Source organism: Bos mutus, chromosome 6, assembly GCF_027580195.1.
Source record: "Bos mutus isolate GX-2022 chromosome 6, NWIPB_WYAK_1.1, whole genome shotgun sequence".
In the NCBI taxonomy this organism is placed as follows: Eukaryota; Metazoa; Chordata; class Mammalia; order Artiodactyla; family Bovidae; genus Bos; species Bos mutus.
Genome location: NC_091622.1, coordinates 91,524,526 through 91,536,717, shown reverse-complemented (window position 1 = coordinate 91,536,717; position 12,192 = coordinate 91,524,526). Strand labels below are relative to the sequence as shown.

General features: G+C 47.4%; 1 protein-coding gene across 4 annotated transcripts in view; it reads right to left on the bottom strand.

The window, feature by feature from the left end:
- The window catches only part of SEPTIN11 (septin 11), a 98,143-nt gene that overhangs the window by 12,378 nt on the left and 73,573 nt on the right, over positions 1 to 12,192 (bottom strand). For all 4 annotated transcript variants that reach the window (XM_070372557.1, XM_070372556.1, XM_070372555.1 and 1 more), the window contains exons 5-7: positions 11,468 to 11,629; positions 8,890 to 8,986; positions 7,335 to 7,503 (exon numbers count right to left, since the gene is read on the bottom strand). In XM_070372557.1, the coding sequence (XP_070228658.1) occupies positions 7,335 to 7,503; positions 8,890 to 8,986; positions 11,468 to 11,629 (428 nt within the window). The remainder of the gene's footprint in view (positions 1 to 7,334; positions 7,504 to 8,889; positions 8,987 to 11,467; positions 11,630 to 12,192) is intronic.

Below are 12,192 nucleotides of genomic sequence, written 5' to 3'. Positions count from 1 at the left end.
CTTTACCCAGGGACCACTTTCATCCATAGAGCTGGTTCCAAAATGCAGAGCAGCTGCGGATGACCCCAGGCTCCATGTGGAGCCACCCCAGCATTCACACTTGTCCATGCAGAAGGAGGAAAAGGACATGCAAGTTCGGGTGCCCCCCCCCCTTTGCAGGGGAATAGCAACATACTTACAAATATCTTAATTAGGTTTGTTTCTATTTCTATAATCAGTGCTCTTACTGGCCCTGAAAAAATCAGTTCTCCTGCCCTCAAGTGTATCAACACTACCTACCCAGTAATGGACAATTAGCAGTCTCAAGTTTCTGGAGGTATATTTGGCTTTCACATTATCTTAGAACACAAAAGCAAGTGTAGCCAACATTAGTGCTGGCTAACAATAGCAATATTTGGACTTGACATTTAAACTCTACAGCCACAGATACAGAGAAATGCATGGGATAATAAAGGTACAAAATAATTTAGAAATTTGATTTTGTTTGCTAGCTTCCAGTAAACTCTTCAACAGCATTACTTGGGTCAGAATTGCCAAAGGCAGAGGATAACCTGTCCCTGCTATTAAATTTTGGGAGGTCAGAATTGCCAAAGGCAGAGGATAACCTGTCCCTGCTATTAAATTTTGTTGATTTTAAGATAATGAATATGTCTCCCTTTCCTAACAAGCAGTGGAACACCCACTGGGTTTGCCAAAAAGTTTCATTTGGGTTTTTCTGTTAAGATGTTAGGAAAAAAATCCAAATGAACCTGTTGGCCAAGCCAATATTATAGAAACACTATCAAGAAACATGACCCAGAATGTGTTCCAAAGACCACTAATTTCAAGAAATCTTCAAAAGAAGGGATCCCAGGTTGAAAGAACAAAAGGAAGGTGCAATGTGTGACCCTGACCTCTCTTTAGGAGAGCCCCAGAGTGCAGGGGCTCCCAAGACCTGCAGCACGTCAGCACTGCCTGGGTAGGTTTTATTGGACTTTTCTAAACTCCACTCCTGGAGATGCTGTCTCAGGATGTCCGACAAAGGCAAAGCAATCTGTACTTCTTAAATGCTTCCAGGTGACTGGACAGTAACTAGTATGCCAACCAAGGCTTAAGTGCTCTGAAAAGGCCTTTAGTTTCCAAACAAAACAAAAACCTGTTTAAACTGATTAACTTAGAGCTCTCCAAATCTGTTTCATCATGGAAAGTTTTGTTAAGTGACCCACAGAGAGAATCTCCTTTGGGTAACACTACTAGGAATTCTGAGAACTCTCAAAATGACTCTGCCTTCGCCAGTCCCATACACAGCCTAGCCTAGGCTCCCGTTTTGGGAAATCCATTTTCAAACTGAGTCATGACCCAGTCGAGGGACTTAACCCATCTGTTAAAAAGTTTAGAGACTAGGACAGAAAAAAAAAAAAAAAAATGCAGTGCAAACACGAACAGCAGATATTGTTTCGTGCAATGTGTATACTGGATCATGATGTAGAACGTATTTCATAGTCAAGTTTGCGGCCCCAAGTTGGAAAACACGTATCCCAGAGAAAGGATAGAGTGATGCTGCTGCAGCCAGATGATCTGAACACTGGCTGCTTATGAGACAGCTGCATCCGGGGACAGGAAGCGGCTCTGGAGCTCTGACACTGGAGATGACAAGCAACATGCTGGAAAGAGAAACCCCATTCCAAGGAGTCCAGTGCAGTAAGTTTCTTAGATATGCATTCACAGATGACACTCCCCAGGCACGTGCAGAAATCCATGTGTGAACGAGAGACACTGGACAGCCTCCCCAATGCCTCCAGCCAGTGAACCCCAGTCTAGAAGGAACTGGCCCTATAGTATATCCACTCAGACACCTAAGGGGATGACACCTTTTGCAATTTTTAGCTCTTCCAACTTCATTTGTAATTGTACTTACTAATACACTTTTCCAAGGGAGAAGTGAACAATATTTTCATGAGGCTTTAAGCCAGCCTGAAACACAGGCTTTTCTCTTCTCATTTCCTCTCAACAGGTCTGAGTAGAAGATGGCTCTGCCCACGGAGGTCAAGGCAAAGGAGAACAAGCACTGACACTCCGGCCCATCCTTCACTCAGGGTAAGTCACGCAGCTCGGCTCTCCCCGTCAGGTCTCGTGGACCACCAGGGGAGGGCAGGCTGGAGTCCCACACGTCACCGCGGTTAGTGGAGGAATGTACACACGAAAATGCGTCATCCTCACAACCACACTGGGAAGTGGGTATTATTATCACCACACGTTTCATAGATGGAGAAACTCAGACACAGAGGAGCTCAGTAATCTGTGCAGGTCACACAATGAAGAAATGACGGAGCTGGGACAGGCGCCTCGGCCACCTAGCTCAGGTGGGAGCTCACCTCCCACGGCCGGAGAAGCAAGGCTTTGGTGCTCCTAAAAACAAAGACATCTCAGGGGACTGCAAACTGTGGACCTCGAGAGAAGGGCAGTAACGCAGCACTATATAGGACCTGACAGGCAGAGCGCAGGAGAGGGTGGTGTTTGGAAGCGTGCAGGAGAGCTGGGAAGAGGGCAGTGGCGTCCAGGAGACGAGCGGCAGAGACAAGACCCATCCCCTCGTCTGTGAACAGCCCGCGCCCACTTCTTCCCCAAATGCCAGCCAGAAGGGGGCCCGGGTATGAGGGACCTGAGTCCTGGGAAGGCACGGGTGCTCTGGCTGGAGTGAAGCATGAGCTCCAAGGCTGCAGGGCAGCAGGTGGGAAAGATGCGGACCAGAACAAGCAGGAAGGGACTTTCCGGGTGGTCTCCAGGCTCCCAGTGCAGGGGGCCTGGGTTCGATCCCTGGTCAGGGAACTAGATCCCACAAGCTGCAACCAAGACCTGGTGCAGCCAAAATAAACATTTAAAAACAGAAAAAGCAGGTTGACACCTGGAGATGTGTATGCATAGTGACAGAGAGAAAGAGTCTGCCACAAGACAAAAGAGACAATACTCTGAATGCAGGCAGGTTGAAGGACAGTACTGGGCACAGACTTGGCTTCTGTGCCTGGGACTCACTTCCAAGGCTCAAATGTGGCCTGTCCCTGAACTCACCTGGCTCCTGGTTTGGTGTAATACTCAGGGGAGCCGCCACTCATGAGCCTCGGCTTTTCAGACCTCTCTCTATTTTATGAACACGTGGTATAAACACAAGTGGCGCCCAGAGGGGAGGGTGGCCTTCACTGTACCCCTGAGAAGGAATTCTCTACTTTGAGAACATAAAAGCCCGGAGTCCTTCACTGATACTCCTCCAACCTCACCCTAAATGCACAGGGAAGAAATGTCTTCTCTGAGCATCCAGGCGTGATGACTTTGATGGTGAAATCCCAGGAAATCCCTCAGATTAACTGTGGCTTTTGCTTTTCCTTAACTGTGTCATCGTTCACGCAGTGAACCCTCAGGGTCAGGCCCACAGGAAGTGCCCAGGAGGCTGGAAACTCCTCTAGGAGAGAGGCTGGGCTCTTTGTAAAGTGGTGGTTTCCAAGGAAAGGAAAACCAAGTTCATTTCGCCTTACAACCTGCCAAGACTTGTGATTCAGAGTTGACTTTTACATTCCAAGGATCTTGCCTGCACCTAGAGGGCCACCTGAGGTTGAGTGAGTGGGTCTCCAAGAGGAGAAACTGCTTCCAGGGTTCCCAGGAACTGAGGTGATGGGAGATGTTTATTTATAGAAGGTCTACTTCTGTTTCTTATTTTCTTATACAGGGAAGAGAGTAAAGGTTTTGGTGATACAGATATATTGGGTTGGCCCAAAAGTTCACTGGGGTTTCCATACCATCTTACATAAAAACCCAAACGTTTTGGCCAACCCAATATTATATATTTCCTGCTTTTTTGTCCTCAAAAAGGAACCCTCAGGCCAGTAGAAATGGAACCAAATGGGGAAGGGGAGATGTGTGAATAAAACATGTTCTCTCCAAGTCTCAAGGACCTCCACCGCCGGACTGGGAGGCCGAAGCAGTGGGCTGGATCCCGCTCTGCCAGGAACAGCCTGCTGGACCCACCCAGCAATGCTCCTCATGGTGGGCACTACCCTGGCCTTGCAGGAGAAACTGTCGTTCAAATGCAGAGATAGGGGCAGCAGCAGGAAACCCTCACCATCCAGGGGCCTGCATTACAGACTCCAAATTCCAGAGTTGAAAAGAACACAGCTGTGCCGAACGCTTAACATTTGGGGATGTAAACTACCTCTAACACACTTAAGAAACAGTCACATGCAGTCTAACTTCTGCAGGCAGCTCACTGGCTCCAGGTGATGATGATCTAGTAGTCTGCTGCTGCTGCTAAGTCATGTCAGTTGTGTCCGACTCTGTGCAACCCCATAGACGGAAGCCCACCAGGCTCCTCTGTCCCTGGGATTCTCCAGGCAAGAACACTGGAGTGGGTTGCCATTTCCTTCTCCAATGCATGAGAGTGAAAAGTGAAACTGAAGTCGCTCAGTGGTGTCCGACTCTTAGCAACCCCATGGACTGTAGCCTACCAGGCTCCTCCGTCCATGGGATTTCCCAGGCAAGAGTACTGGAAGGGGGTGCCATTGCCTTCTCCCGATCTAGTAGTCTAGGGGCTGCCAAATTAGAGCCTGAGAGGGAAATCTGGCCCCTCCTGTCTTTCTAACTACAGTTTTATTGGAACACAGCTGAGAAGTGGAATATTTCCTGCCATATCAGAAAACATGGATGTCACAGTCATCAGCCATTACAGTCCTTCAAGGTGAGCTGGTGAGCCCTGAGGGAGCTCAGGAAGGAGAATACCTGGGATCTAGCAGCCATTGGACTGCAGCCACTCCCCGCCGTGAGCCCCAAGGGAGCTCCGGCTGTGAAAACCACAGGATACTGGCCTGGGACGGCCAAAATGCAAATGAGAGGGACGACTTCAGTGAGTCCAGACTCCTGCATCTTCCCACACATAGAGAAGCACTAAATTCCTTCACTTAGGTTACCTAGTTTTCTTTAATTAACAATGATCACTGCCATCTATGGGGTCGCACAGAGTCGGACATGACTGAAGCGACTTAGCAGCAGCAGCAGCAGTTCAGACCACCTGCCCTTTGTGGCAAAACTTCTATATAACCTGATGGATCCTCCCCTCATCTCCTCAGAGCAGTTCTCTCAGGGTTACTTGAGATGCTGTCTCCTGGGCTTGAAGTCCCACCAAACATTAAAACATAACCCTCCACTTTTTAGAATGGGAATATCTTTTTTAGAGCCACGCAGCCACACCTGTTCTTTTCGTTAGGGCTTCTGGCTGCTTTCATCCTCTAAGGGTGGAACTGAACGACTGGGGCAGAGACTGCACTGCTCATAGAATCCACCGCATTGATGTCCTTGGGGGCACATTCTGGAAAAAGTACTCCTACCAGATCTTACTATCCCCGGATCCAGCCCAGTTCCTCATTTTACAGATAAAGAACCTGAAGCCCAGACAAGTTAAGAAGTCCGGTGGTAGCAGGACCAAGACTTGAACCCAGGCTGATGCCCCCTCACCCTTCAGCGCTGTCTGGGTTTGAATGAGAGTGGAGGCACATGGGTCCCATTGTTCTGTGGTTCCTTCTGTTCCATGTCTATGTGGGTGGCGGGGCGGGGAGGGATGAGGAAAGAAAACCTCTATGAAAAAATAAAGATGGCCTCTGCCACTATCAACTACCATTTTCCTCCAGCTTAATAAGCAGGACTGTGTTGAGGCTATTTTGGGGTCAAGTTTCTATCAGCTGAACCTGTATACACAAAAAGGGATCCTCTACGCTGCCTCAGAAAGCACATTCCCGTGGTGGAAGACGGTCACTTTCACAAGCCCCCAGGGCAAGACTAAATGGTGCAAACCTGGCTAAAAGTGAACATCTTGGTTAGAAGCCCTTTGTCTGGGGTCTCCACTCATTCTTGCAGGATACACAGGAGCACTCTACCAGGAAACCATCCCAGATCTCACAAAACTATCTCTAAAGCGATTCCAAGAAAATAACCTCCTCCCATCCTAAAGGCAGCTCAGATCCCAGGGACAGTCTGCCACACGGCACGCAGGCTGCCTCGGGCATATTTTGGGAGGTAAATGTGTGGCCAGCGGCTCCTAGACATCCAAGTGTGAGTTAGAGGTCAGCCACAAAAGCAAAGGAAAACAGTCTTTTCCAATGAACTGTAGCCCCCAATTGGTACAGCCATAGAACAGACACCTCGTATCACCTCAACTCAAATCCCCATTAAGAAACTACAAGAGGGGCTTCCCTGGTGGTCCAATGGCTGAGAGTCCACCTGCCAGTGCAGGGGACACAGGTTCCATCCCTGGTCTGGGACAATCCCACATGTCTCAGGCCAACAGGTCCTGAACCTGTTCAGGCAACTACTGAACCGGAGCGCCCCAAGTGCTGAAGCCCGTGCGCCTAGGGCCCATGCTCCAAAACAGGAGAAGCCACCGAAAGGAGAAGCCCGTGAACTGCAACTCGAGGGCGGACCTCGCGCAACACAACTAGAGAAAGCCGGTGTGCAGGAACAAAGACCCAGCACAGCCATAAGTAAGTAAATACGTATTTAAAAAGAAAAGAAACTGTATGAGTTTAGTATGGAAAAGTGATTCTCTCCTGTACCAGGAGGTGGCGAATCTAGCCCAGCAGCCCACCTTCCTCTGCCTGGCTGACCCTTCCCCACCACTGGGTTCTCACCGGGCCTGGCCTTTGCTGGGCCACTAACTCTCTGGCTCACAAAACCTGGGATGCAGAAGTGCATGGGGTTGCAAAGAAGCAGACATGACTTAGTGACTGAACAACAACAACAAAACTCTGCATTGATCTCCACACTCTCCCCTTCACATTTTTCCTCTTCATCTCCATCCATCAACGGTGTGGGGAAATACATAACAGACATTCTGTAAGTTATTCCCTTTCCTACTCACTCGTGTTCTTAGAACTGTATGGATTCACTGAAATCTAGTAAGAGCACTGCCAAAATAGGACTGCTGGCAAGGTTCAACCTTAAATCTGTCTGGCAAAAATGAACAGGGCCAACTGTAATGAGCAGCAACACCTTTGTAAATGCCTGAACCAGGTCCTATGCTTCTGTGAGTGTAACAGGGTTCAAAACTCATGCCCATCACTTCCAACTTGGGCAGGTTGTGGTGCCTTCGCTTCCTCGACTGTAAAATGAGGATGCAGGAATGACATCAGGAACATCAGTTACTCGAGGTGATACAGACAAAGTGGTACTGCAATGCCGGGCAATACGTGCTGTTAATCTGCCCTCGCCTGACCCCCTCCCGCTTGGATATCTCAATCCAGTGAGTGTTTCTGTGATGCACCAGCACATCCCAGAGACTGCTGCCTGGGGGAGCTGATTGCTAGGTGCCCGCATACCTGAAGGGCTTGCTGTCAGGGTCAGTGTCCTTGAAGCCCATCTCCTCGAGCTTACAGCGCCGATACAGTTCATAATGGCGGGTGTGAGTCTGTTCTCGTAAATCTTCCATGTTCACACGGATCAGCATCTCTCGGAGTTTCACAAAGTCACAGTGGTTTTCATTCTCCACTGTGAGAGATGGGGAAGAAGGCAGGGAGGGTTCTCAGCAGCCATGTCATTAAGATCTGAAGTGATGCTTCTGAGATGTTGTTACCATGGCTACTGAAACCTCTGAGGTCTCAAGGTCACCCGAGGATCCTCTACTGGATCCTCCTTCCACCCTTAACATAGACAGGATTTCTGACATCGGTGATGACTGTGACTGATGATGAGGGTGACCGCTGAGTGCATACTGACTGCTGAGTGCAAGGCACCCTAGGAGGAGCTCTGCAAATACTGTCTCGACTCTGTAACAATTCTGCCAAGCAGGCTACGTGACTCCTGCCCCCCAGATGCAGAGCATGGTTCTGATAAGCAGGCTGACCTCCCAGACAGATGGAGCAGAGTCTACATCCAGACCTTGTCACATCTGGCAATTTCTACCCCTCCATGCTGTCAGGACCTGTACAAGGCAGCTTTTATGTACCACCTCCTTTAATTTTACCAACAACTTGTTGCTGTTGTTGTTCAGTCACTAAGTCGTGTCCGACTCTTTGCAACCCCATGGACTACAGTACACCAGGCTCTCCTGTCCTTCACCATCTCCTGGATTTTGCTCAGATTCATGTCAATTGAGTCAGTGATGCCATCTAACCATCTCATCCTCTGCCACCCCCTTCTCCTTTCCATCAACAACATGAAGAATGTCTTCTTATTGCAAAGAATTTAGGAAGATTCATAAACACTAGAATTTTCCTAAACATCTCAAAGGTACTGTGGTTTCTGAGTTCTCATAGATTTGCTGCCTTTATTCAGAACAAGAGGACTGATATATCTTAAACTGATGAAGGAACTTTCTTTCTGCAGCCACCCTACTTAATCCATAGCATTGGATAACCTCCTTCACAACACACAAGGGCAGGCAACAGAATCAGAGACCTCGCCCAACAAAGTGACACAGGAAAAAATATCTTCAGGTTAGAGACTGTGGTCATGTCCCCAAGTGCCAATTACAGGTCACTTATTCTCATAATTCTCAGATACTGACTGAGAAAACATTTCATTAGAAGACAATTTTTCAGGAGATAATGGAGAAACAAGTATCATGTTTGCAAGAAACTGTTTGCAGCTTTCTGATACTTGGCTGATGAAACTGGTTCAAACTCCCAGGGAAGAACTCTCTTCGCTCAGGAATTTATAGTAAATTCCCCACACCACCCAGCATTCCTGACGGGCTGCCTCGTGGGCACAAAGCCTCTGCAGACACTTCTCTCTGTTGTGTACTGGCCTCCCCATTTCTTTCCTTCCTCCACGACTGCCAGCGGCCCCCTTCCATCCACCCATGTCGAGTTCCCGCATGGTCACTCTGGGGGTGACAGCTGAGGAGTGCCTTTGCTGTGATGCCCACGTACATACCCTGCACCACACCCCAGGGGTACTGCCTGGCCTTCGCCATCTTGTTGCCGATCTTCACCTCTTCGGTGCTGCCGACCACCGCAAAAGGGAGGTGGACCTGCCAGCAACAGAAGACAGAGTGGTTACCCTCCCCAAGCAGCAAAGATGGGCCCCCCATGCTTCCACACGCCCCCTCCTCCCGCAGGCGTCTCCTTGGGGCAAGAGGAAAGGCGGAGTGAGGGCAGACGAGGGAGGGGGCTCAACAGCCCAGTGTGGGTAGGTGTCATGGATCCGACCCTCCTGCAACCAGCTCCTGAAGCTCTGACGTGGGCTAGACTCCGGGGCAGACGGGAGTCTTTGCAATTATATGTATGGTAAGTGAGGGAACTCCAGTGTCTGACAGTAGCCACTGATCTATGCTTATCTATGTGATTAAAAGCACTTGATGTGAGGCTGATTAAGAATAAATTTTTAATTTTATTTACTTCTAATTCAATTACACTTAAAAGGAAGCAGTGTGAAACAGTTTTCCCTTAACTACAACTTTATGGTTTTTGTAGGACTGCACTTCACTTGGCATCAAATTCAAATCTTCTAAAAAAAAAAAAGAAGAGGAAGAAGCAGTTATGTCAATGTGGATGTAGACATGAAGGAAAATTACTCTTTTTGGTACTTTTTTCATACTGAAAAACTTTGAAGTATGAGAGGAGTAAGTTAGGCAGGTGTCCAAGTTGGGATGTATGTAACTGTGAAATGTACATTCGGGAACTCCCTGGTGGTCCAGTGGTTAGGACTCTGAGCTTTCATTGCCATGGCCTGGGTTCAATCCCAGGTCAGGAAACTAAGATCCTGCAAGACTTGCAGTGCAGGCAAAAAAAGACAAAAAAAAAGAAAGAAATACACACACACACACAGAAATGAAATTTTTGACATATTAGGTTAAATAAGTTCTTAAATTTATCTTCTTACTTTTTAAAAATGTGGCTACTGGAAAATTTTAAATTCCTTGTGTGGCTCATATTTTATTTCTATTGATCAGCGTTGCTTTTGACAGGTGATCACTGCACAAAATTCAATTGAGAAAATTACTGGCTCAGGCTTTGCCCCCAGACTCACCTTGAGCAGAGCTGCTATATAAGATACCAGTCTGTACCACGCTCTGTGCCACGTTGGTTTATTTGGTAACTATGGCTACATTCTGGGGCGAAAACAGTGATTCCATATTTTTCCTATTGGCAGGTAAGAATAACATTTGAAATGGCTGATCTTGGATTTATTGCTGATAAATAATAAATCAGTAATTATTTACCGATTTACTGCTCCCCGATGCAGGGTCCTTCTGCTACAGATAAACTGAGAAAGATGATGCTTTTAAAGCCGGATCCTCTCCCACAGAGAGCCTGGCAGAACCCTTGGCCCAGGCTGCCCAAGTGCTATTCTGTCTGGTGCTCATGGTACTTATATTTTCCAGTTGATTTCTCACTGTGAACGAAGGGAAGAAAGCACATCTTCTTCCCCAGCATCTGGAACTGCAGAGTGTTCCCTAGAGTTGGGGCAGCAGGACCCTTGCAGCCCACACTATGATGTCGCGACCTAGGAAACCACCTGCTCCATCGGCGCTGAGGGACAGAAGCCGCCACTGGCCCCTAGGATAACCTTCTTTCACATGCTCTCGTGGCCGTTTCCCAGGAAGCATCTCTCTTGGGTTTCGTCCAGGGACTCCAGACCCTTTACTATCCTGGCCACAGCAGCACGACAGCCAGAGGGGCTCACACAACTCAGGGTGAGCAGACCCGGGTGAAGCAGAGCTGGGCTGCCTCTGCAGCAATGAGATCCTTCAGTGTTAAAGGCAATGCTTTCCAGAGAAGGAAAACATTCTATTCCCTTCCAAAGTCCTGATTATGGTGGGGATGACTAGAGGGATTGATAATAGCCCTATCCAGAGAAGTCCATATGCTGAACAGAAGGAGGAAGAAGCAGTTCTGAGGAATTACTCTCATCTCCTAATTACGACGGCAAACAGCACAAATCGGGTTGAAATTTCGGTTACGTTGAAATCTCAGTGTTACTATTCACGAGATGGCTCTCACCAAATCATTTAATTTTCTAGCTAAGCTTCAGTATGACTTTCTTTACATAAAATGTCCAGAAGAGGCAAATCTACAGAGACAGGAATGTACAGACTGGTAGTTGTCAATGTCTGTATATGCAGATGTGCTAAGTCCCTTCAGTCGTGTCCAACTCTTTGCAACACTATGGACTGTAGCCCACCAGGCTCCTCTGTCCATGGGATTTTTCCAGGCAAGAATACTGGAGTGGGTTGCCATGCCCTCCTCTAGGGGATCTTCCCAACCCAGGGATCAAACCCGAGTCTCTTATGTCTCCCGCACCGGCAGACAGGTTCTTTACCACTAGCGCCACCTGAGAAGCACCCACCAATGGCTGGGATGGTTAGAAGGCTGACATCTAGAAGGTACACAGTTTCTCTCTGGGGTGATGGAAATGTTCTAAAATTGATTGTGGTGATGGTCACACAATTCTGTGAATACTAAAAACTACTGCGCCATCATCACGGGATGGTCCTTACATGAGGACTTACACTCATCGTTGCGTTAATCTCTGCCACCGTTTCTTCATCTGTAGGGAACTGATAGATCTGGACCCCGTTGCTGACTAGTTCACTCATGATCTTACTCTTGAATTTGTGCAATTCGTTCTTGGCAATGGTGTCCGCTTTTGCAATTATTGGAATGATGTTCACCTGTAAACCAAACACAACCATTTTTATTTAATTCCAACATGAAAAACAGACAAATGAATAAAATATAGAAAACACAGAAATGGAAATTGTACAACTTCACTTAGAAAATATAGAGATGATATTGAAAATTGCACTTTCGACCTAGATGCAAAATTCAGAAGATATTCGATAACCTTTTAATTCCATCTCTGAACACTTTACTTCCTCCCATCTGGCACTGAAAGAAAGCATCCTTGTAATTTCCTCTTCTGTGCCACCTCATTCTTCCTTACCGTGTAAAAGGAAGTGTTACTCTATAACAAGGAAGCCTATTCTTTGAGTAACCAGCCACTCCTCTGTGACTCCTCCCAGCTACTTTAGGAGCTTGATTTTTGCATGTTTCTAACAGTCTAATACCAAGGTTTTTGGTAGTTAGAATAGTGGAACATTCAGCTCTATGAGGAGAGCATCCTTTCTTTCTTCTGATGACCTGAAAATTGCTAGGAATAGGGAACCTAAGCATTAACCAAAACAAAAATGGTTTCACCTACTTTTAAATTTTTCAAAATCACATCAACTAATTC